Raw genomic sequence first — 25,833 nt, 5'->3', positions numbered from 1 at the left:
TACCAATTATATAACCACAGTTTTACCTCAAATACCATAGTTAAACTTTGGTTAGAGTAGCAAAACCATGGTTAATTTGTGGTTACTATGCTTTAACTATAATAACCATGTTTTAAAAAAATAAAAATAACCATGGTTCATTTTCATAAGGGACTGCGTGATGATTTGCTTAATCTCGGAAATTCTTGACATCGTCTTTTCCATGACTGGAGGACATCATCGGGCCCGTGTGCTTCCGATCCGTTCCAGCTTGACCTTTAAATATCCCGTTATTTCGGAATCGTATGACAAGTTGCTCTCCATGGTATCATCAGCATCCTCCCATTCTGCAAAGTCCTGAAATGCAGCCTTTTCTGGCGCCGGTTGTAGGTTTTCCTCTGTGTTTCCCTCATCAAACCCCAACTCATCAACTAGCACTTTGACGACATTGATCACAGCTTGTCCTTCACTATCATCAATCATCTTTAACTGACGCAGTTTTGGAAGCGAGAAATGTAGCTATTTTGTAGAGCATGGCAATTCCATTTGGTGCTGAACTTTTCGGCGACATTAGTTCGTCCAGAAGTTGTATGCAAGTTGATGCAATTTCAGTGAGAACGCAGTCAGTCCTGGCTGTCTCGCAGTGATTTCTTAGTTTTACAGACCACGGCAGAACAAAAGACGCACTCAAGGCTGTACTGTCTGACTCCAAGTCATTGGTTGCATCTTTGAACGGCTTTAAAAAAGTCACCAGGGTTTTAAGAATATTGTCGATGCACCCTAGCTTATCACACTGTTTATCCAACACGATGTCATCATACTGTTGAAAAACATTTCAAAATTAGAATCCCATCTTGTCTCCACTGACTGCTTTATAGACTTACTTAGCTTCACTTGCACTGGGATGTGGTCTGGAAGTGGTCAGGGAGAGCATCCCACCGACTGTGGGGCTGTTGAGCAGAAAGCCGATCTCCCACAGCACGGAGCCTGATCCTGGAAGTCCTGAGAAGACAAGTCGAAACAGAACGGAGGTTACGTGTGTGGATGTTTGTGTGGTGAGGAATTCCTTGGGATAGGTGGGTGCGTCACCATGGATGCACTGGTGAGTAAGGAGGGAGATCTTGTACTCAATCCCGAACGAGAAAGGAAGCCAGTGGAGTGATTTGAGAATGGGGTGATGTGGTCATATTTGCTCTGGAGATTTTTGCCAGGGATCCCGATAAGGGGCGCATTGTAGAAGTCCAGCCTGGAGGAGACAAAGCCGTGGACAAGCTTTTCCACATCTGCCAGTGTTAGTATGGGAAGAAGTTTGGCAATGTTTCTGAGGTGGAAGAAAGAGGGATGGGTACCGAATCCCGGTATGAAATCAGCTCCGGTGCTAAATTATGAAAGACGAATGAAAGGTTCTGCTGTCGGTACTGGAGCGATGAAGAAAATACACATACTATTTATAATTGCTTTATTGACGTAATATTGTGAGTTCTATATTGCTGCCCGTTTCTATAAGCAATAATATTAAACCATGTGTTAGATGTTTGCTAGTCGCAAACGAGAGAGAGACAGAGAGAGAGACAGAGAGAGAGACAGAGAGATCTCACGCGGATACAGCGCACACGACACGACAGTCCCTGTGAATGAGTGACGATGATGGCCAACAAAAGTTTAGTCTGGTTACACTTCAGGCCTTGTATTTTCGATTTTGGTTGCCAGGAATTAAAAATATATATGAGGTAAAACTAATAAAAATTCAGCGTTCCATCTTGCACAATTGCTTCCCCCTTAACGCTAAACTTAACGTTAGAATCAGCACAATCTGTGATTATTGTAAAATGCAGTCTCTACTGTTGCTAAATTGTGGAACGTGTTTGTTAATAAATAGATAGCGCTATTAAAAGCACAATAATCCACGCAAGAGTTTCCAGCTTCAACGCGGCTCATGCGTGTTCGCTTTGAAACCAACGCAACGTGTGCGCGTCTACACCATCAAATACACACAGCAAATAGCCTATGTCAAAATTACGCTTGGAGAGTATTGACTTAAACACAGTCTGTCTTAAATGGCCGTTAATAGTTGGGAGAAAATATTATGTTATAAGATCTGCATTCGGTCTTAAAGGGGCAGCGTCTAATAAACCCTGACGATTGTCATTAATGCGAATCAAACAAAAGGCGAAGAGAAAGAAACTCGCAGCTAGTAATAGATTAAAAAGCATTCATTTATTAATTTCTACAGTGAAAAATATGCAGTGTTATTTTATATTTGATTAAATGTCTTTTGTAGGTGAATACCCAAACAGTAATGTTAGTAGAACTTCCTGAACTTAAAGCAACGCATTTTTTATTTGCATCTTTGTTTTATTGTATATTTACTGTATTTATTTGACCATTTGTTTGTACTTTGTTTCTTGTTCTTATCGTATGCATATATCAATCAGAAAATGCCTGTAAAAATGCACTGGTGATAGATGTTTTAAATTCGTTTTGTTTAAACATTGCTGTTTATGTTGCTATGGATATTTTACATGTTCAGATTATAAAGCAATGTTAATTATTTATTTTTTCCCTTTTTATAATAATAAAGCCTAACAAAAAGAATATAAGGATACCGTTAAAGTACCGGATCGATAAGCAGTATCGGTAAGAGTAGTAATATCATTAAAACATTAACGATACCCATCCCTTACACAGATGTTTGATGTGAGCATGTGAAAGGATGATGTTGAGTATGTGAGCAGCACTATAGTTCAGTCTTGTGAATCCGCGTGGAGCTGCGATCGTGTTTGCTCCTCTCTAAGTGACGAAGACCTGTTTCTTTGCCTGTAAACTATCTATTCCAAATACTCTGAGATTTTGAAATAAGAAAGTTTAAATGTTTTCACCAGTTTTTGACATGCATGCATCGAATGGGGTTGCAAAGAGCACCCTTGACACCATGTCGTACTTTGCATCTGTAATGTATCGTGGCTGATAGGAAGAAGGTTTTTCCGATAGTTTTTGGTCCAGATGTCATTTGTCAATGCGCAGCCATATTTCACAATTGTATTGGGCATGTCATTGACAACAGCTCTTCTTAGAGTATGTGCCCTTTCACTCAGATTTTGTGACAATGTCGTTGGATGAGGCAACATTTCCTTCGCATCGAATTTTCCGATCTTGGCTGCTGTCAACGAGTTTCTGCGCTAGTTTACTGAAACCCTGGCCAGAGACAGTGTTATAAGGTCTTAGGTCGGCTAAAAACAAAGTCAACGCATTTTTTTATTGTCGTTTCATCTGTTACTGCACTTGACTCTTTCAACTGACTTGCCATAAACGTCAGGGCAGTTTGGCCTTTCAAAACTGTGCACACAGGACGCTTCAGACCTGAAGTTCCAGACTTGAATGTGAGTATTTTGCTGCATTTGTCGCAGCTTGCAAAAAGAAGGCGCTTTCCATACTACTGAAAAACATTTCCAAGTATCAGATTTACCTTTGCTTGGTTTTGTATTTTCCTTTCTTTAATAACAAACTCATATCTGTAGCACTAAGCGATTCACCTGTGTCATGCGCTTCAGACATTTTGCCTCATGTGGCGGGCCTAGACGTCCCGCAAATAATTTAAATCTTCCGCAACCCCCGCACACATGACACTCATGATTGGCCATAGCCTGGATGCAAGCCAAACTTAGCCCCGCCCACAAAAATTTTAGGTCGAGCAGTTCTTCTGACTAGAATTGAGTATGACCACGTCAGGCTAGATCAGCTAGCCATCTGATCAGAGAAAATGCATGAAGTGACCAGGTGTAAACAGGCCCTAAAATTTTGTCTGGAGTTTTTTGTAGTAAACAGATTCTAATGATTCAAATCACTGGGAGGAATCAAACTCTTCGGTGTACACAACATTTCTTCTGCGTTCTGCTGGAAGAAAAACTGCCTTATACACAATCCCATGATTCAATTCACATACACACTAATTCATTTCAGACCAGTCTCACATAGTGTCCTTAACTGAACCCTTTCTTTAGGGACATGTCCGGGCTTGTTCGGGCATGAGGTGGTCTACTACTCCCCTACCAAGATGAGTCGGACATGATTCAGAAATGAACTCCTGACACATTTTTTTAATGCTTTTTTGCTCATAGGAATCCGAAAGTACCATGTATCACGAGGACAGCACCTCTCCTCCTCCAGGTTTCCAGTTCTTTCTGCCGATTGGTGCAGAGGGCCCCCTGCGCCTGCCCTCCTCGATGCTGATTGGTCGGCACTCCCCTGAGCCCTCAAGTGATGAGCAGCTGGCCTGCCGCTGGCTAAAGGTGAGTGACAGAGAGCTGGTACTGTTTTGTAATTACTGTTATCCCATGATCATGAGGTTGAAGGCTAAATGAAATGCCATAATAGGTTTCTAAGGGAAACATATTAACAATGGCAATGTGAATGTATTATGAAACAGGAAATAATGGACAGGAGTCATACTTCAGATTCGTTTTGAAGTGATCTGACTTACACATTTTGGGTGATAAAATGCAACAACAACAAAAAAATTCTCATAGACTTAAGGGCAATTCACACCAAGGACAATAACTATAACATTTTAAGGAAAGATGGCCACAGAATGAAATGACTTTTCTTAAAGAGACTTTGACAACCACCCACAACATCCCAGCATTGTTTATACAAATTTTGTACAGCCAATCAGGCAAACTCATATTGTCTTAAAAAAACAGGAAAAGTTGCTGGTTAATATTATTATTATTATTATATCTATTATATAAATATTTTTTTTAAGTATATATCTATTTTTAAAATTATATACGTAAATATTTTTGTCTTGTTTATATTAGAAAAAACATTTTAGATTCATAAAAATGATTATAAAATATGCAATATAAAAACAAACATTGTTTAGAATATTATGCACTTGACATATTGGGCCCATTCATACTCCTGACAGGGCCCAATATTTTTTGCTGGTTTCAGCCTGACGCATTTATCATTTTCATATCCAGCACCACTAGCCTGGATGCCATCCGAAATTAGCCCCGCCCACAACATTTGAGCTTGGGCAGTTCAGTCTGTACTAGGGGTGTGCGATCGATATTATCGTGATAGTCCTGACATTAGCGAGTATATCCCTCACACACACACACACACACACACACACAGTGTGTGTGCTCGGGTACACTACGTGATATAACATAGTCTTGAAGATTAGACTAGCCCGGGTGCACGCTTTCACTGCATGTATTTTTTAATAAATATCACATGTTAACTAAACTAACTAGCAAGTGACTTACATTTCAGACACCATATTGCCCATTTTTACTCTATTTCGCCAACGAGAATAGTTCAAAACAAAGTCACAGCAAGTTAGCACTGTAATCGCGTCTCTGAGCAACACACAGTGTTTTCCTTACTGAATGAATCAGCTTTTTGAACAAATCATTTAAATCAATGATTCAGTGAATAAAGGTACCAAACGCACCAAACACACACCACACCAAACGCGAACAGAGCGTCTGGGGCAAATGATTTCCATGTTAAGTCAATGGAAAGGCGTGTTGACGTGCATCTGGAGGTCCTGCGGCGCGTTAGACGCATTTCGCGGGGTGCGATGGATGCGATTCCGCCTCATTCGCACGTCCAGTTTGCGCGAATAACGCGAATTTGAAGTGAAATGAGCGTCGAAATGAGCATCGTGCGCGATACGTGCGAGTGGTGCTTTTTGTGCATTCATGCGTTTGAGGCGAATTCGCGTCTACGCCCGAGTTGAAAAATTTGAACTTTGGCTTCAATTCACGCCACGTTAACCAATGAGGAGCCTGCTTGCTGCTGTCACGTGGTAAAGTGACGTGATAAACCCTGCATATAATTAAAAAAATACTGATATTTTGTCACTAAATGTAGTTTTAATGCTTTTCAGTTGATAATGTAGTTGTTTAAAGCTAAAATATGTGGTTTACCTATAAAGACAGTGACTTTTTAAAAAGAACACCCTTTTTGGAGTGGTGAGATCCGGGCGATCTCCGGGCGCTCAGTGCTCATTAACCCCAGCGAGAGCAGCCTTTCCTCGGCCAGTCCTTCTGGCGTTTGCCGCTGGCTCGGATGTCTATGTAGAGATTAAACATGACATATGCTTCGTCTTGTGTACATCTAATGGGCGATCTTTGGTCCAATTAATCTATTGTTGCCTACCAAATCATTTTGACTGAGGGCAAAGTGAAGTTTCATTTCATTTTATTTAAATATACATGCAGTGAAGATAATCCAGGTAGTGCGTTGGCTGAACCACATGTGGCTGTTAATGCTTAATATATTTCACCTGGAGCGCCTTTAACGCGTGTCTATTTTGCTTCAAATGCTCGATTTCTATGCGCGTCCAATTAGCTGTGGACGTGCAAATGGATTCAAAATGTTCACGCGTCAAACTCGGTAGACGCGATTTTGATGCTCAATTCGCGTTTGGTGTGAACGCAGCATAAGGCGGATTGATATAATCAAATGATTCGTTCCTGAATGATTCAGTCGTTTAAATGAATCGGTTGAATATCAATGACTCACTCATTAACAGTGACTTGCTGCTACCTAGTGGCGGTTTTAGTTTCACATTTAAAGAATCTTTTCATGTTTTGAATAATTTCAAATATCAATATTCAACGTTATGTGTTTAAAACATCAAAACATTATTTATGGATTACTACAGGTTATTTGCCACCTCTAAGCTCATTAAACCGTCTATGTAAATGCTACTTCAAATAAAGCTTCTGTTTCCTCTCCATTGCAATATATATATATATATATATATATATATATATATATATATATATATATATATATATATATATATATATATATAGTATTGTTCAAAATAATAGCAGTACAATGTGACTAACCAGAATAATCAAGGTTTTTAGTATATTTTTTTTGCTACGTGGCAAACAAGTTACCAGTAGGTTCAGTAGATTCTCAGAAAACAAATGAGACCCAGCATTCATGATATGCACGCTCTTAAGGCTGTGCAATTGGGCAATTAGTTGAAAGGGGTGTGTTCAAAAAAATAGCAGTGTCTACCTTTGACTGTACAAACTCAAAACTATTTTGTACAAACATTTTTTTTCCTGGGATTTAGCAATCCTGTGAATCACTAAACTAATATTTAGTTGTATGACCACAGTTTTTTAAAACTGCTTGACATCTGTGTGGCATGGAGTCAACCAACTTGTGGCACCTCTCAGCTGTTATTCCACTCCATGATTCTTTAACAACATTCCACAATTCATTCACATTTCTTGGTTTTGCTTCAGAAACAGCATTTTTGATATCACCCCACAAGTTCTCAATTGGATTAAGGTCTGGAGATTGGGCTGGCCACTCCATAACATTAATTTTGTTGGTTTGGAACCAAGACTTTGCCCGTTTACTAGTGTGTTTTGGGTCATTGTCTTGTTGAAACAACCATTTCAAGGGCATGTCCTCTTCAGCATAGGGCAACATGACCTCTTCAAGTATTTTAACATTATGCAAACTGATCCATGATCCTTGGTATGCGATAAATAGGCCCAACACCATAGTAGGAGAAACATGCCCATATCATGATGCTTGCACCTCCATGCTTCACTGTCTTCACTGTGTACTGTGGCTTGAATTCAGAGTTTGGGGGTCGTCTCACAAACTGCCTGTGGCCCTTGGACCCAAAAAGAACAATTTTACTCTCATCAGTCCACAAAATGTTCCTCAATTTCTCTTTAGGCCAGTTGATGTGTTCTTTGGCAAATTGTAACCTCTTCTGCACATGCCTTTTTTTTAACAGAGGGACTTTGCAGGGGATTCTTGAAAATAGATTAGCTTCACACAGACGTCTTCTAACTGTCACAGTACTTACAGGTAACTCCAGACTGTCTTTGATCATCCTGGAGGTGATCATTGGCTGAGCCTTTGCCATTCTGGTTATTCTTCTATCCATTTTGATGGTTGTCTTCCGTTTTCTTCTACGTCTCTCTAGTTTTGCTCTCCATTTTAAGGCATTGGAGATCATTTTAGCTGAACAGCCTATCATTTTTTGCACCTCTTTATAGGTTTTCCCCTCTCTAATCAACTTTTTAATCAAAGTACGCTGTTCTTCTGAACAATGTCTTGAACGACCCATTTTCCTCAGCTTTCAAATGCATGTTCAACAAGTGTTGGCTTCATCCCTAAATAGGGGCCACCTGATTCACACCTGTTTCTTCACAAAATTGATGACATCAGTGATTGAATGCCACACTGCTATTTTTTTGAACACACCCCTTTCAACTAATTCAACTAATTGCCCAATTGCACAGCCTTAAGAGCGTGCATATCATGAATGCTGGGTCTCATTTGTTTTCTGAGAATCTACTGAACCTACTGGTAACTTGTTTGCCACGTAGCAATAAAAAAATATACGAAAAACCTTGATTATTCTGGTTAGTCACATTGTACTGCTATTATTTTGAACAATACTGTAAGTGTGTCTTGACATGTTATTTCCATTAAAATGATACTGATAGGCCTACATGTTTTAATTTCCTTGCTGATATGAAGTAATCACATTTCGTGAATAATTCATTCCTCTGAAGACCTGACCCTCCTGCTGTGGATAATCAACCAATACATTTGTTTAAAGGTCTTGAGGGTGTTTGTGTGTAAGCATAAAAACCAGATTAATTTAGCAAAACAATCCTTTCAGGGACTTTGCGAGATACAGGCGTTTTTTTCTTCTTTATCTGTGTGTAAAAAGGTTGTGAAACTGCACAGCTTTTCCAGTTCAAATAGATTTGAATGACATATACTCCGTCCTACACAGATTCTAAACACATTTCCTATCATAAATGCCAATGAAAGACAATCGAGCCAATAAGAGAAGGTATGGGGCGGAGCGACTGTTGGCAACCTGGGGTGTTGAAATGCTATTGGGTAAATTGGCAGTAGGCGGAAAATCGCACAGACCAAAACCAAAACAGACGTTCCAACACGGGACGCACATTTCAAAGTAGAATAACTGGCTGTAGCATTGTTTTTCGGATAAACAAGTATGTGAACTTAGCATGTTTCCTAAATCTCTGCAAACATATTATGGTATTTTTATGCTTTAGTACAGTCACAAAAATTGCTTACTAAATATTAAGCACTATTCACACACTCTGTTCATTCTGTGCTCCTTATCTTCCTCTCTGCTCTATCTTTACTCTGTAGTGCCATCTGCTGTTCGAGAGCCTGCAGGATCTGGTGGACCATGTGAATGACTCACATGTGAAACCAGAGAAGAATTCAGGATACTGTTGTCACTGGGAGGGCTGCGCACGCAAGGGAAGAGGCTTTAATGCCAGGTCAGACAGCATACGCGCATTCATGGGATTTAAGCATTATTACTAATCAAAATTAGGTGAGGTTTATGTTTAAAACTAGAAAAGTAGGGTAAGAAAAAAAGGGTTCAAGATATATTTCTTGGAAAAAACATCTATAGTCTTACACATTTTAGTTTCTGTCTATTCCTCAAATGAAGGATGTACCATAATTTTACTGGCAAATAGGACAAAATATATATTTTTTATCAATTCATTCATTTATGCATTTATTTATTCATTTTTCATAATCATGAATAATTATTTTAAAAGTGAATGTATATATATATATATATATATATATATATATATATATATATATATATATATATATATATATATATATATATATATATATATATATATATATATATACAGTGAGGAAAATAAGTATTTGAACACTCTGCTATTTTGCAAGTTCTCCCACTTAGAAATCATGGAGGGGTCTGAAATTGTAATCGTAGGTGCATGTCCACTGTGAGAGACATAATCTTAAAATAAAATCCAGAAATCACAATTTATGATTTTTTAACTATTTATAATCCATGTATAATACAGCTGCAAATAAGTATTTGAACACCTGAGAAAATCAATGTTAATATTTGGTACAGTAGCCTTTGTTTGCAATTACAGAGGTCAAACGTTTCCTGTAGTTTTTCAGCAGGTTTGCACACACAGCAGGAGGGACTTCTCTCCTCCACACAGATCTTCTCTAGATCAGTCAGCATTCTAGCCTGTTGCTGAGAAACACGAGTTTTATCTCCCTCAAAAAGATTCTCTATTGGGTTTAGGTCTGGAGACTGGCTAGGCCATGCCAGAACCTTGATATGCCTCTTACAGAGCCACTCCTTGGTTATCCTGGCTGTGTGCTTCGGGTCATTGTCATGTTGGAAGACCCAGCCTCGACCCATCTTCAATGCTCTAACTGAGGGAAGGAGGTTGTTCCCAAAAATCTCGCAATACATGGCCCCGGTCATCCTCTCCTTATTGCAGTGCAGTCGCCCTGTCCCATGTGCAGATAAACAAAAAAAAAAAAACCCCATGCTTCAGAGTAGGGATGGTGTTCTTGGGATGGTACTTATCATTCTTCTTCCTCCAAACACGTTTAGTGGAATTATGACCAAAAAGTTCTATTTTGGTCTCATCTGACCACATGACTTTCTCCCATGACTCCTCTGGATCATCCAAATGGTCACTGGCAAACTTAAGATGGGCCTTGACATGTGTTGGTTTAAGCAGGGGAACCTTCTGTGCCATGTATGATTTCAAACCATGACGTTACAACAGTGACCTTGGAAATGGTGGTCCCAGCTCTTTTCAGGGCATTGCCCAGCTCCTCCTGTGTAGTTTTGGGCTGATTTCTCACCTTTCTTGGGATCATTTAGACCCCACGAGGTGAGCTCTTGCATGGAGCCCCAGTCCGAGGGAGATTGACAGTCATGTTTAGCTTCTTCCATTTTCTAATGATTGCTCCAACAGTGGACCTTTTTTCACCAAGCTGCTTGGCAATTTCCCCGTAGCCCTTTCCAGCCTTGTGGAGGTGTACAATGTTGTCTCTAGTGTCTTTGAAAAGCTCTTTGGTCTTGGCCATGTAGTAGTTGGATAATAAATGGAGGTGGACATTTTAAAGACAGACTAACAGGTCTTTGAGGGTCAGAATTCTAGCTTATAGACAGTTGTTCAAATACTTATTTGCAGCTGTATCGTACAAAGTAGTTAAAAAGATTTTTTTTGATCATGTCTCTCTCTCACAGTGGACCTACGATGACGATTTTAGACCCCTCCACGATTTCTAAGTGGGAGAACTTGCAAAATAGCAGGTTGTTCAAAGTCTTATTTTCCTCACAGTATTTTTATTTTATTTTATTTTTATTTTTTTGCAGTCATACACTATGGGACTAGTAAAACGCATTTTTCTTAAGGTGTGCCTTTAGCCCCGTTGTACTATACATTAATTCTTAAATAAATAATTCATGATTATGAAATTGCATGTAAAGACGTCACTCCTAGCATATTGCACAAAGCATATAGGATGTTTGCTCTTGGACAGTATATTTACAGTAGGTGAGCACTAATCCGAGATCCATTTGTTTAATACAGGTATAAGATGCTTATTCATATCCGGACTCATACCAATGAGAAACCTCACCATTGCCCTACCTGCCACAAGAGCTTCTCCCGCCTGGAAAACCTGAAAATACACACACGCTCACACACAGGTGAGATCTATGCATTTGCAACAAGAACCAGCTTCTGTGTGAGAGACATCAAATATGCACACTCAGATAATATGGTACACATTTAAATCCACAAAACTGAAATGTCAGTAGTGGATACCGATATCAGTATAATTGATTCCAGACACAGTTAAATTTTAATGTAAATATTAAGCAAATAAAGCAATGGCATGTAGCCTTTAAACTTTTCTTAAGTAAATTGTTATTCAAGTAAGAAGCCAAGCTTGTTAATCAAATAGCTAGAACAAATAAAGATACAAATAAAGTACATGGTGCTTGACGTTTTTCGGGCATCTAACAGCATTAAGTACACAAGAAAACATTCAGATATTGAAATTATGGTAACACTGTACAATACGGATTTATTTGTTAACATTAATTAATGTGTTAACTAATATGAATTAACAATAAGCAATACATTTGTTTGTGTCTTTGTTAATGTTAATAAACTACAGTTGTTCATTGTTTGTTCATGGTAGTTAACAGTGCTGATTTTTTTTTTTCAGTTTTGATTTTAATAATGTTGAAATTAACATTAACATTACCTTATTGTAAAATGTTACTAAAATTATGCCTATGCATTTATTGTTAAATAAAAGTAATTATATATATACGCACATGCACGCGCACACGCACGCACACACAATTTAGAATAAAAAAATTAATAAAATCATAGACAAATAGATAGAATAAAACTACATCTTTTATAAAAACATTTATAGTTTTCTACATTTTTTATAAAACATATATATTTATATTACATTGTTTTAAAAAATATTTTTAAATGTATAAATCTATATGATTATATTTTATAAAAAAATATTTTAGATTTTTTATATTTATAAATCTATATGGTTTTATTTAAAAAAAAAAAAAAAAAAAAAAAAAATATATATATATATATATATATATATATATATATATATATATATATATATATATATATATATATATATATATATTGTCTTATCAGACTATCATCACAGATAACACCTATTTTTTTAAAAGGTGCACCAATATTTGAATAATAATTTTAATAAGTTCAGTCTGTAGAATTAATTTTAGAATTAGACTTGTATTTATGTTTTTTTAATGTGTGGACTTAATACCAGAATACCAGTACTTTTGACTTACCAAAAAGAACATTCACGCATCAACATTTTCCCACACAAAACGACAGGTCTCTACAGGCCTGTGCTGTCTGGCTGTCCCTGACAGACCTCAGCTGTCTCGACCCCTGCATTCCTCCAGTACAGCCTTTGATTATCTCTTGCTCTTCTGCCCTCTCAGGAGAGAAGCCGTACATCTGTCCATACGAAGGCTGCAACAAGCGCTACTCGAACTCCAGTGACCGCTTCAAACATACGCGCACGCACTACGTGGACAAACCCTACTGTTGTAAAATGGTGGGCTGTCTGAAGCGCTACACCGACCCCAGTTCTCTCCGCAAACACATCAAGGCACATGGCCACGCTGTAGTGCAGGAACGCGCCACCTCGCCCAGAATCAACAGACTGGAATCAGATGGTGCATCATCGGTTGACAGCCGGGGTATGGCTCGTTCTTACCCAGGGGCGGCTCACTTCATCTTACCAGGTGCGGCGACAACCTTATTTGGGGCTCACGCTTTTACCGGACCCCTTGGCGGTCACCCTATGGATCTATCCAGGCTCGGCCCACTTTTAGGATCAGGGCCGGTGCTGTACCCCAGCTCCGGTGCTCTTGGGCTTGGGAAGATGCCTATCTTGCACCCCTTGTTTTTTCCGCCATTCAGTCTCAGTGGAGGTCAGTCTGAAAGAGGGGTTGAGGAAGAGGAGGATGCTGATGATGATGAAGATGAAGGCAGGATGGGAGCAGGACAGGGCCATCACTCATGGGTCGTGATCCCTCCAGGAATGCTGTTCTTGAAACAGGTGGCGACCTCGTAAAGAGAGTCATTGCCTTGTTCACACTGCACGCAAATCTGATTTGGATGTCACACCTGATCAAACTGAATGATCTGTTACATCTCGCCCCCGAATGAGGCTAAAAAAAACTACTTGGAAATATGATCGAACTATTATAAGAGTTCAGTTTTGGAATTGTTCACGAATGTGATGTGAATCTGGTTTGTTTGTTTCCTGTTCACACTACAAAAACGAAACTGGTTTGTCAGATAAGCCAAAAAATGCTTCTGAACAAGGCTGTTTACACTAAGGACAATAACGATAACTGTAAAATGTTTTAATAATTATTCTAACTCTATAAGAATATCACATTCCACACCACAACTATAAAGACTGATGAACGTTGTCATTGGAATCACTTTCAGAACGATTTTTTCCAGCTGAAAAATGATAAGCCGATCAAAATCCATCCTGCTTTAGCATTTAAAGCAGCAGACGACAAAACTGCAGCTCGCACTTATAATAAACAATGTTATCGTGTGTTAAAGTGATCTTTATAGTACAGTTCTTAGTGTAAACTGATTTAGTCAATCGCACACACAATATTTTGAATCTTAGTCTTTAAGGTGCTACCTTTTTAGGAGGATCGTTGTTGGAGAGTTTACGTACGGAGTGATTAAATGCACAATATTATGTGGAAAAATTCAAATATTGATTTTTCAGTACTTTCTGACAAATATTAATGCACATTATGGATCATTATGTCATCAAAGACGTCAGAATGTACATAATGTGATGTCTGACGATAAATGCTTAGTGAGCGGAGTTTCATAATTCATAATCTCCACCTTGATTTGTCCAGATTAGTCTCCTGGAGAATACGGATAGCTGCTTTGACTCACACTGGCCAAACAAAATGAACAGGATGTGATATGAAAAGCATATGATACACGACACACATCATTAGAGCTATACTATAAATACCTGCTGTGAGCTAACAAAGCAGTTTGTCCTAAACCATTCGCTTTTGTTCCACAACTAGGATGTTCAGTTAAAAAGTACATTACATAAAGAAATGAAACACTAAACGTCGAGTGAATTTAGCCATCACAACATTATAATGTACAGTATGAAAAATAACTTCATCAGTCATTCTTACTTTTAAAAGTGTTATTCGATTATTAGTGCTGTTAACTTTAGGCAAAGACAATCTAAACTAAAAAAATAAGGGTGAAATGTGATATCTTTTGATTCAAATAAATAAAAATCTCTTATAGCCGACATGTTAATAGAAATCATATGTGTGTCTTAAGCCACATTTCCACTGAAATGATGCTGAACAATTTGTCCCAGGAACTTTTTTTCCCCAGGAACCATCTTTCCCCCAGACTTGTTGCTGTCTGCGTTTCCATCGTGTTTTAAAGTGCCGTGAAGATTAGTCTGGTGACGTAGGATTGCATGCGACTTTCCAGTTCCCACTGACTTTTGCCCCATAAACTTAATAAAGCCTAAACCTTGTAGATGGACCATCGGTCGTGTTTTTTAAACTACATGGTTGATTCGAATAGCAAACAGCTCTTACTGCAAGCACCGCAAACAGACTTTTAGGTTGAAATAAACTGCTGCGTGAGCTTAAACAATGTTCAGCGCCCAAGTCCCACCCCCGAAAGTTCCTGAACTTTGAAAAAGTACTACCTCGCAAGCAGCGCAGTTTTGAGGACATTTTTACCTAAAACTTTATTTAGACCCTCGTTCCTGCGGTTGAAACACACCGAGTACCACCCAAGCGGCAAGCTCCCGCAGCCTCTCTTGAAACCAACACAGAAGTGACTTAAACTGCAATTCATCGACTGGCCACTAGGCTCCAAAAGGGAGTGAAATCTGAAAAAATATCCCTATGTGAAAATGCCTAACTTTACAGCAGAGACGATACGTTTACAGCCTGGTACAAATTGTGGTTTTGGTCTATATAGCTCATTTTTGACAACTGCGCGGCGGGGGTTATAACTCATTTGGACTGCCAAGCTAGGCGGGCATGTTTTCAGCAACCAGGCACCTCAGCTCCACCCACGTCCCGCCTCTTTGCCCATTTTCACTTATCCGGGAGTGATACGAGCTGCCAAGATGTCAACGGGTGACTTTTAGTCTTCAGAACATGCTCTTCGGAAACCTACGGGTGCAACATGGACACTATGTCCATATTTTTTTACGTTCTATGGTACCACCTCAAAATTCCTGGTGAAAGTTCCTTCAGTGGAAATGCGGCTTAATCCGTAAATTTTGATACCAGTTCGCCTCAAACTTCCAAAAATGAACCAATTCGGGACATATAGGGTAAGTTACATTTTAACAATTTCGTCAGCCGAAATGTGTGACTGCTATAAGCTTGTATTTTTATTGTTAGCCATGTAATGGTGCAACTGTGTTTATGTTTTGTACATTTTCGAAGACGAGACATTGACTGTGTCAAAACTGTGTCATATGATGACATGAGTCCACTTGGACTCCACTATTTTGTATCCATTATTAAGTTCTGTGGCTAGCGGATTGTAAAACCTTTATGCATGGCTGACATTTCTCACTTAAACGTAAAACCGGAGCCCGGTTTTGCAGCGGAAACCCCATATGTAATGTTGTATATCTGCCATGCACAATGGATAAATGCTAAGACTACGGCCTTTCACGGCCAGCGCGAGTATTTTAATGAAATGCGTTTGCACAGGATATTTTATCGAACATATGTTTACCAGTACCAAGTGCCTTCTATTGTAAGGTTGACGAAATACAATGTATTAAATACATGTGGATGTATATTGTCAGTTCATTTATGTGTATTTTACCAGTTTAATAGGCTTCAATCGTAAATGTTTTTTATGTTTTCTTGACGTTGAGGCTAATGTCTCATGAAGTCTTACCATACCACAGGACGTCTGTCAATATGACCGGAACAAGATTTATGAAATTGAGGACTATGACTATAAGTCCAATAAAGAGTGCAATGACCAAAGTGTGTACAGTGTTATTTTATCTAAAGTGGATTAAAGAATTTTAAATTTATTGTCACAAGGTTAACTGTTTGCTTGGTTTATATACATCAGCCAGTGGAAGCATATTTTGCTCTAAAAGAACTGCTTTGCATTAACTATGTATGGAAAATTGTGGTCTATTTGAAAATAAGCATAAAACATTAGCCCACTAGCCCAACCCCCTGTAATGTCTAGTGTTTTGGTTTTGCTTCATGTTCATTTTTCATGTCTTATTTTTAAATTGTTATAATCATGTTTGCTGTTTGCCTTGTCCTTGCCTTGTTTCATCCTCCCATGTGCTCCCTTGTCATTTAATTTGTTCACAGTTGTCCCTTGTCTAGTCATTAGTAGTCCGTGTATTTAAGCCCTTTGCCATGTGTCTTTCTAGCTTTGTTTGGTGAGTGTCTTCATGTTCAAGTTTAGTCCACAGTCAAGTTATAGCCATTGTTTGTTTAAGTTATGTTAAATAAAACTGCATTTGGGTTCACTATAAGTCGCTCCTGTGGATCTATGTTACACCCCCTTCCTCAGTAAACACCTGTATGAGGTGGGAGGGGGTGGGGCAACCTGTAATAGCAGGCAGCTATAACCCTGGCTTTCAGCGAAATGGGCCGGTAATTGCCCTGAATCCAGATGCACACACACCAAGACATGGAGGTTAAACTGTCCAATGGATATGGCTGGAAGAGGTGAGCTCACATTTGCCTTTGTCTTTCATTTAAACAATGAACTTGCGTCTAAAATGTATATTGTGTGTAGTTATGGTCATCTGATATTTTAATAATGCTCTGGTAGGGTCATTTAGCCTACCGTAAGAACTTTTCAGGATCTGTTAAAAACTATTTTTTTGACATTTAGAAACATTAGAATCTTGGTGGGAAGTAAATGACTACATGACTACTGAATTTAGTTCTTGTAGCACCTGTAGATGCTGCTACCCCCCCCCCCCTGCTTGTTCAAAAGGAGTTAAAGCAACACAATTGCTTTACATTTTGTCCTAACTTGATTGTGTTCAATCCACTTAAATTTAAATCAAATTGAAGTCAAACTCTTCCGTCCGTTTGTGTTGAAATTACATGAATTATTTGTTTCATTAACTGAAATTGGGCGGGGCTTGTTAGTTCCCACCATGCTCTGCACATGGCTAAATCGGGAGAGAGTAAATGTTATTTATTTTATATGTAAAAGTGTTATTTTATGTATTTTTAAGCAAGATGAGAAAAGGAATTAATTATGTTTGAATTATTAGAAGAGTTTAAATTATTGTGGGTTACCACTGGAGAAGAGTGGAGCATTTGCTGAGGCTGTGGACGAAAACAACTAATGTCATAATGGCTTAGCTTTTAATGCTTAGCATTTAAGATGCTAATGTGTGCTATTGTTAACTACAATTTTGCCAACTACTTAGTGCAGTATTATAATTCAGTTGTATAACATTTAAATATATGAAATTAAAGTTGGTGAATGAATATATGAAATTGAACGCCTGGATCATGTCAGGGAGCCCTATAAAATTAACTTTGAATCTACTTAATTGGGTAACTTCAAATGTATTCATTCCATGATTTTGAAGTTACATTAACAAATTATGTTTGTTTAATCTCTTCCATTCACCTCCTCCATTGATTCATGTGGGACCAATGTACACAATTAAATCATGTTTTTCAGTGTACCTTAAAGCAATAGTCCTCCAAAAACAATGAAAGTCTGTCGTTTACTCTAACTCAAGTTGTTCCAAAAGTGTATGAATTTCTTTCTTCTGCTGAACACCAAATATATTTTGGAGAATGCCAGTAACCAAATAGTTGATGGGCCCCATTGACTTCCATAGCATTTCCCCCCCATACATACTATGGAAGTCAATGAGGCCCATCAACTATTTGGTTACTGGCATTCTCCAAAATATATTTGGTGTTCAGCAGAAAGACACAAAAATGTTCATTTTTGGGGGGTGAACTATCCCTTTAAATGCAGTCACTTTGGATGAAATTGTGTAGAGGTGTAAATGTAATTTTGTTCAATCAAACAAACATGTGTTTGGAAGTGAACTAAACATTAAAAATAAAAGTTCCAAAAGTTTTTTTCTTTTCTTTTGTCTCAGTAGTTTCATAAAGGAACCATTGCTTATTTCCCAAAGAACATTTAATGAACAGTTTTAAAAGAACAAAATAAAAATCTTTTCCACTATAAAGAGCCTTTTAAGCAAAGGAAAGGATATGTTAAAGGTTCTCAATAAGGCTGTATTTATTTAATCAAAAATACAGTAAAAACAGTAATATTGTGAAATATTAAAAATTTAAAGGGATACTCCACCGCTTTTTCATGTTAAACTGTTATTCCCTTAACTAAAACGAGTCGATGCATACCTCTCTTGTCTGAGTGTACTAAACTTCTGAGGGTACTTTATCTCAGCGCAATAAAAAGTCACGCCTGAAACATCCTCCCTCACATCTCCCCCTCCCCCCTATTGACTGAAATGAGAGAGGGAGGGGGAGATGTGAGCACTCTAAAAACACCAATTAATAAAATGTTGGAAGAGCAAAAAAATATGTGTTGAACTAATTTCCTTACTTGTGCTTAGTTAAGAAGACATATTATATTAAGTCTGCACAAATATATTTGAAAAACATTAAATTAATTGATATTTTCAAATCCAGGGCTGCGCGATATGGCCCAAAAAAATTATCACTATATAATTTTCCATATCAGTTGATATCGATAAATATCACGATAAATGTAAAATCTTTTTTTTTTTTTTTTTTAAGCCATATTTTTGCTCCTTAGGGAAATATGTAGGAAACAGACAGTTAACTGTGGTTTTAAACTATCCTTTATTGTCAAAACATGACAAGCATTTCCCAAACAGGTGAACAATTTATTAAAACTAAGGTAGATTTATTTATTAAAATCTTAATTGTGGTCAGCATTTTTTTACTCTACACTGTATATCAATAATATCATTACTTAATTGTGTAAGTAGTATGCCTAAAACACTAAAAACAAAAAAAATGGTCCACTGTACATCTCTGTACATCGTTGTTGTACAGTCTCTCTCTCTCTCTCTCTCTCTCTCTCTCTCTCTCTCTCTCTCTCTCTCTCTCTCTCTCTCTCTCTCTCTCTCTCTCTCTCTCTCTCTCTCTCTCTCTCTCTATCTCTCTCTCTCTGGGTGAGTGGGCTAGTCGCGAGAGGAGGGAGAGAGCAAAGTTCAGTATTCGTGGATCTCCAGTAAGGGCTGTCTAGTCTGTTTTATTCACTTTAAACATCAGATGAAATTATTTCTCTTTTGATACAGGCGATGCTGATCATTAATACATCACCAAAGACAAACAATTATGATAGCGATGTACAAATCCGATGTTTTAGTGATTATAGTTTGATAGCGTTAGCTTGTTGCAAGTCACCCACTACAACTAACAAGGTAATAAGCCTGTGTGTGAATGTAGTTAATGTAGATTAACCGCTGTGTTTGGCTCAATGTTATATGGAAGAACTTCGAAGAAGCACAATCATTTCGGATGTCGGATGGGATCGCCAAAATATCTCCAAACCACTGAAGTTTAGCGAACTAACTCGTCAACCATATCTGTGTCCTCCGAGCTGGTTGTGAGCGCTGAATTTTCTTCACTATTGGTCATTTTTATCGCTCCACTTAACTCCGATCCTCCAAGCCTGTCAGCCACAGACTGTAAACAACAGCGCGTGCAGCACCCAGAAGCCCGGTCTGCAATACGCATGCGCAGAATTGCGCATAGCTCGTAAGCATTATATCGAGAATTTATCGAACTTTCGTTATCGTTTTATCGAGGAAAATTATATTGTGCTTGTTGCATTTAATCTGCCTAATTTTTAATGAATACATACAAGTGCTCGTCTGACTTCTCCAATATCATGCGGAAGGATCTGTATTGCTCATTTGATTTTGAGGAAGGATCTGTATTCTCGTTTGATTTTGCGAAAGGATCTGTTTTCTCGTTTGATTTTGCGGAGGGATCTGTATTCTCGGAAGGATCTGTAGTTTGTAGCTTCAAGTTTGAGCCAACTAAAAATTATTAATTCAGTTAACTTTAAAAATAATTGAGCAAACGTACATTTTATTATTGAAGTCAAGTTTGAGCCAATTAAAAAAATGTTAATTCAGGTAACAATTTCTAGAACGAAATTGAGTGAACATAAAAAATCTGTGGAAATAGTTACTAAATAATAATTAGTTGAAAGCACTTGAATTTTTTTTCAGTGAGGGAGGATTTTTCAGGCGTGACTTTTTACTGCGCCGAGTCGAAGTACTCTCATAGGTGCTATTCCGTCATACATTATAGTTACATTTAACCCGCTAAGAAAAGCGCCACGTTTTATTTTATGTCACCATACTTGATCGTTCAACTATTCGTGTAACTGTATTTAAATAGGGAAAAAATGGAGGTGTTTGGTCGCTTCTAACTTGATCTCTGTTTGGTACCATAGTGAATGAACTGGGCTTAGTGGGCTAAGCTAAATGCTATCAGATCGTCACCGCGCGTCAGAGCGATTAAGTGCACGCACTGAGACAAGAGAGGTATGTGTCAACTCGGCTTAGTTAAGGGAATAACATAGCTTAATATGATAAAGTGGTGAAGTATTCCTTTAAAATAATTATTTTATTCCTGTGATCAAAGCTGAAATTTCAGCATCATTACTGCAGTCTTCAGTGTCACATGATCCTTCAGAAATGCGGATTTGATGCTCAAGAAATTGTTTCAATGTTGAAAACAGGTTTTGCTGCTTAATAATCTATCTATAAAAATGTAAAATTCTAGCTTTTAAAACTAAAATCTAAAACTATTTCAAACTTAACCTTCAAAGCGTAAAGCTGTTAAAACTACTTCAAATTTTCTGGCTAGGCTTTCTCAAGCCATCATCGAAGTTTGTCTACAAACTTTTCAATCCATACTAGAGAGAGAGAGACATTTTACCTGTCCAAATTTGTGGAATAAAGTCCTGGTCAGATGTATAACAGTAGCTGCATTCTGTCTAAACCAAAAGAAACTTAAACTTACAGTTCCTGTAATATAGTTATACACCTAACTACGGTAACACATTGCTGCCACATACATATTATTTTTTTTCCACTCAATTATGTCGTAATAAGGAGATTTTATGTTAATTTAACAAAATCTTTTCTCGTAATAACGAGATGTTATGTTGTTGAAACTACATATTTTTCTAGTTAAATATATTTTCTTGTAATAAGGACATAATGTATGTGTTATAGTGACGTGTACAAAATATTCCTTTATCCACATTAGAGAATGTGCTTTTGTGGGGAAGAGAGAAGAACGAACAAACTTTGTTATTCTTAAAAAAAAGTTTGAGAAATTTTTATGTAGATGATGGCTATCTTTTATGAACTGTAGGCTACATCAATAAATTACAAAAATGTTGTGCAATGGGCACTGACATTTATAGCCTTGCTTCTAATTGTAATGTTTCCAAACTTTTGACGGGTACTGTTCAAGTTTGATACTGACACTTTAATCATCTGCCCATTCATTCAGATCTCCTCACTGTTGTTGTGCCAATATGCTTCCGATAAAATTATTAGCCTAAATTATATCATTGGAATGTATACTGTTTTTTTGTCTCTTTTAGATGCAGTTTGGCTCAGAATAGAGCTCAACAAAGGTGCCACATTAAAAAAGGATTCATTCTGCTGCTTACATTGACATTCTTATCGTCTGCCATTATTCACTTCTCTGATTTCTCTGTCAAGACCACTGTGATTCCTGACACCTTTTTTAAAAATGTGGTCAATCAGATACATTCCTATTACATGACTATTAAGTTCCCTTTCGACCGTGATAATCAAACAATATTTTTAGCACCTGCACCCAAAGCTAATCAAGAAGTCCAAGAAAGAACTACACAAATTTCTCCACAAACCACAGACATTTCAGTGCATCACTATCACTTAAACTATCACTTCATTCTGGACGAACCGGATAAATGTAGTCAGTGGGATCCGTTCCTGGTGTTGATGGTCCCTGTGGCGCCCAATCAGGTGGAAGCTCGTAACGCCATCCGGAGCACATGGGGGAATGAGAGCACAGTCCAGGGAAAAGCAGTTTTGACTCTGTTCGTGGTGGGTTTGACCGGAGGATCTGATTCTGAAAAAGCTCAACAGCAGCTGGAGGAAGAGAGCCGACAACACAGAGACTTACTGCAGAGCAACTTTGTGGACTCGTACTTCAATCTGACCATAAAGACGTTGGTGATCATGGACTGGTTGGCCACTCGCTGTCCTCAAGCGAATTTCAGTATGAAGGTCGATTCTGACATGTACTTAAACATAGAAAACCTGATGACTCTCCTATTGGCACCCAACACACCCAGACAGAACTACATCACTGGAGTGGTGATGCGGAACCGGTCTGTAATCCGAAACAAAAACTCAAAATGGTACGTGTCAGAGGAGCTGTATCCTGAACCGAACTACCCCACTTACCTGCTGGGAATGGGGTATGTTTTCTCCAATGACCTGCCAGAAAAAATAGTTGAGGCTTCCAAGGTCATAAAGCCCTTCAACATTGAAGACGCCTATGTGGGCGTTTGTCTGAAACATTTGGACATTGCGCCCTCATCCCCCCCAGACCCTTCACTGTTTGGGATCTATATGGGACAATATAAACGAGAGGATTTTCTCAGGGTCATTACGACCATCCTGGGATCCCCACAGCAGCTAATAGACATCTGGAAGGACGTAAAGAGGTCCATATAAAAGGAATCACATTTGAATGTTTAGTGGCTGCCTGCATTTGATTTACATCTTATGTGACAAACTGTGTGATGATGCATTTTGGAAAAATTCTTTCATAATTTCTTTTGTTTCTGTTTTTATGGAAGACACAATCAATGAACTCAAAATTAGTTTTATATGTATGCATAAGTCATCAAGTAAAAGGAAATAATTATTTATAAATCTACAGTAACTTATTTTTTTTCTTTTAGATTAAATATTTATAAGTTAATATTTAAGTTATTAAAATTATAAGTTAATACTCATAAATAGTACTCATCTTTCTCATGACATCCAGGTCACAATTATGTTTACAGTAATGTACTTAGTAATGGCTGTCATTACTATTTTAAATTTAGATTTATTAAAGTAAATAAAATATTTTTTGTTAAAATGCTGTAAATGTTTTTGTGGTGTCTGTGAATATACTAAAACTCACAAATAGCTTATGTTTTAAATACAGGACCAGATTTATGTTATTAGACTTTTCTTTTTTAAGTGTTGACTATAAATATCCAGAATAAATCAAATAAATGTTTTTGTTTTAAATAAAATAACTGATTTTTAGGACCGTCTGCCTGTCCAAAAAAAAAACATAGCAATCGACATTTCAGAAAATAAGATTTTTACTTTATTTTATCGGAGTTGCTTTCAGTACTTTACAACTCAAATCTTGACAAGGTCACATTGGAACCTTCATTTTGTATTTTGCATGTCATGCAAATATATTGGTAAGGTGATGTGGCAGCTTCCAGGCTATTACAACGCCTTAGATCATCAAAGCATTTTCAGACACTGAACAATCAAAGCATATTCAGACACTGAGCAATGAAAAAACATTGAATTTAGAATCATCTTAAATTTTAGGACCTATCTTAAGATGCCTTTTGGTATATTTCACAGTGAACACTGTGGAAAATATTTTGAGACAGAGGAGAATGATTGAGAGATTGGTGGTAACATGATCCTTGAGCAGCAAAATTACCCTCACCAACTTACTGTGACACACTTGACAGCCTCACCAGGTAGTTTTTAGAGGATCCAATCGGTCAGGAAAAAAGAACAAGAGGAGGAGCAAATCCTTCCGATACAGCGACTCTGAAGACACATGTCCAGTATTACTCTTACTCTCGAGACAAGACAAGGTACGTGTGAACATTTTACAGATTTGATTTTTTTTTATTTTGTTTTGCTTTAAGTATCTTAAGGTACATTGCAACTCAGGTTTTAGGAGGGGAGCAAAGTACTGCATTTGCATCAGGGAAATTAAATCTAATTTTGCTGAAAACCCTTCGAGCCTCTAAGCGCAGTAGTCAAAATCATTTGCTTGTTTACCTCAGAGAAGCACAGCGTTTTTGCATTTTATCAACTGTGTAACAATGACCCACTTTAAAAACAAATCTTTACATTTTTAAAGGAATAGACGTCATCACATTCTCACCCTATGCCTTTTGAATCTTTTAATGTCTTTGTCTGAACTATTCCTTTAAAGTTTAAATAAAAATTACAGAGCCATTAAAGGGAAATGGTGATGAAAGGAACAAATATATTTTAATGTTTTTGTGTTCCCTAACAAAACTTTTGTGTGCTCTTGCAAAACCTGTGTTCCCCAGAGAAACTTTACTTTCTCTTGCAATACCTTTGCGCTCCCGCAATAAACTTTACCTTCGCTCACAAAACCTTTGCTTTCTCCCAAAAAACTTTGGATTCGCTCACAAAACTTTTGTGTTCCCGTCCAAAACCTTTGCATTCTCCCAAGAATCTTTACGTTCACTCAGGAAACCTGTCTTCCCCTCATAAAACCTTTGCATTCTCCTGAGAAACTTTTACGTTCCCCCACAAAACCTTTGTGTTCTCCCGAGAAACTTTATGTTCCTTCACAAAACCTTTGCGTTCTCCTGAGAAACCTTACGTTCCCTCACAAAAGTTTGTGTTTCCCCAAGAAACTTTACGTTCCATCACAAAACCTTGGTGTTCCACCGAGAATCTTTGCGTTTGCTCAGAAAACTTTACGTTCCCCCACAAAATCTTTGCGTTCTCCCGAAAAACTTTACGTTCCCTCACAAAACCTTTGCGTTCCCTATATCGAGGGAACTTCGCACTGCATCAGAACGACAAATTTGGGGATGCTCCCTAAGCATCAGCGCATCTGAAGTATGAATGAAACTAGTCCAATCCTGATTAGTGTTTAGTGATTAGTGTAGTGTTGCATAGATATGACGGCATACCCGGAAGCTATAAACGGGGGACCGGAGCATAATAGCGTCAGTTATCGCTCTTCAGCATACCGCTTTGTGTGAAATTGTCTGTCTATTTAACGTTGTGTGTCTGACACCATATATATATATATATATATATATATATATATATATATATATATATATATATATATATATATATATATATATATAAAGAATATAATTGCGACTAAGTTCAAGACATGTGTGCACCCATGTCCCCGCTACATTTCGGAAATGGACACACTCTATGTGTATTTATATACTGCTGCTGAACCTGATGCTGGTATATATATATATATATATATATATATATATATATATATATATATATATATATATAATATACCATATATATATACCA

At 37.7% G+C, this 25,833-nt stretch overlaps 2 protein-coding genes across 2 annotated transcripts in view; both read left to right on the top strand.

Annotated features, from left to right (window-relative positions):
* Positions 1-16,238, top strand: part of glis2a (GLIS family zinc finger 2a) — a 35,535-nt gene extending 19,297 nt beyond the window's left edge. Inside the window, exons 4-7 of the mRNA XM_067416153.1 lie at positions 4,098-4,268; positions 9,166-9,299; positions 11,415-11,533; positions 12,842-16,238. Of these exons, the coding sequence (XP_067272254.1) occupies positions 4,098-4,268; positions 9,166-9,299; positions 11,415-11,533; positions 12,842-13,479 (1,062 nt within the window). The 3' untranslated portion in view covers positions 13,480-16,238. The remainder of the gene's footprint in view (positions 1-4,097; positions 4,269-9,165; positions 9,300-11,414; positions 11,534-12,841) is intronic.
* Positions 16,239-17,075: 837 nt separating this feature from the next.
* b3galt10.1 (beta-1,3-galactosyltransferase 10, tandem duplicate 1) lies at positions 17,076-23,214 on the top strand. The gene is made up of 2 exons (XM_067414883.1): positions 17,076-17,152; positions 22,089-23,214. The coding sequence occupies exons 1-2, from the start codon at positions 17,097-17,099 to the stop codon at positions 23,212-23,214; spliced, it is 1,182 nt and encodes a 393-aa protein (XP_067270984.1). The 5' UTR covers positions 17,076-17,096.
* Positions 23,215-25,833: the final 2,619 nt, after the last annotated feature.

The sequence above is a fragment of the Pseudorasbora parva genome, chromosome 14 (genome assembly GCF_024679245.1).
Source record: "Pseudorasbora parva isolate DD20220531a chromosome 14, ASM2467924v1, whole genome shotgun sequence".
Taxonomy (NCBI): domain Eukaryota; kingdom Metazoa; phylum Chordata; class Actinopteri; order Cypriniformes; family Gobionidae; genus Pseudorasbora; species Pseudorasbora parva.
The sequence above is the reverse complement of the archived record's forward strand: the minus strand, read 5'-3'. Positions and strand labels throughout refer to the sequence as shown.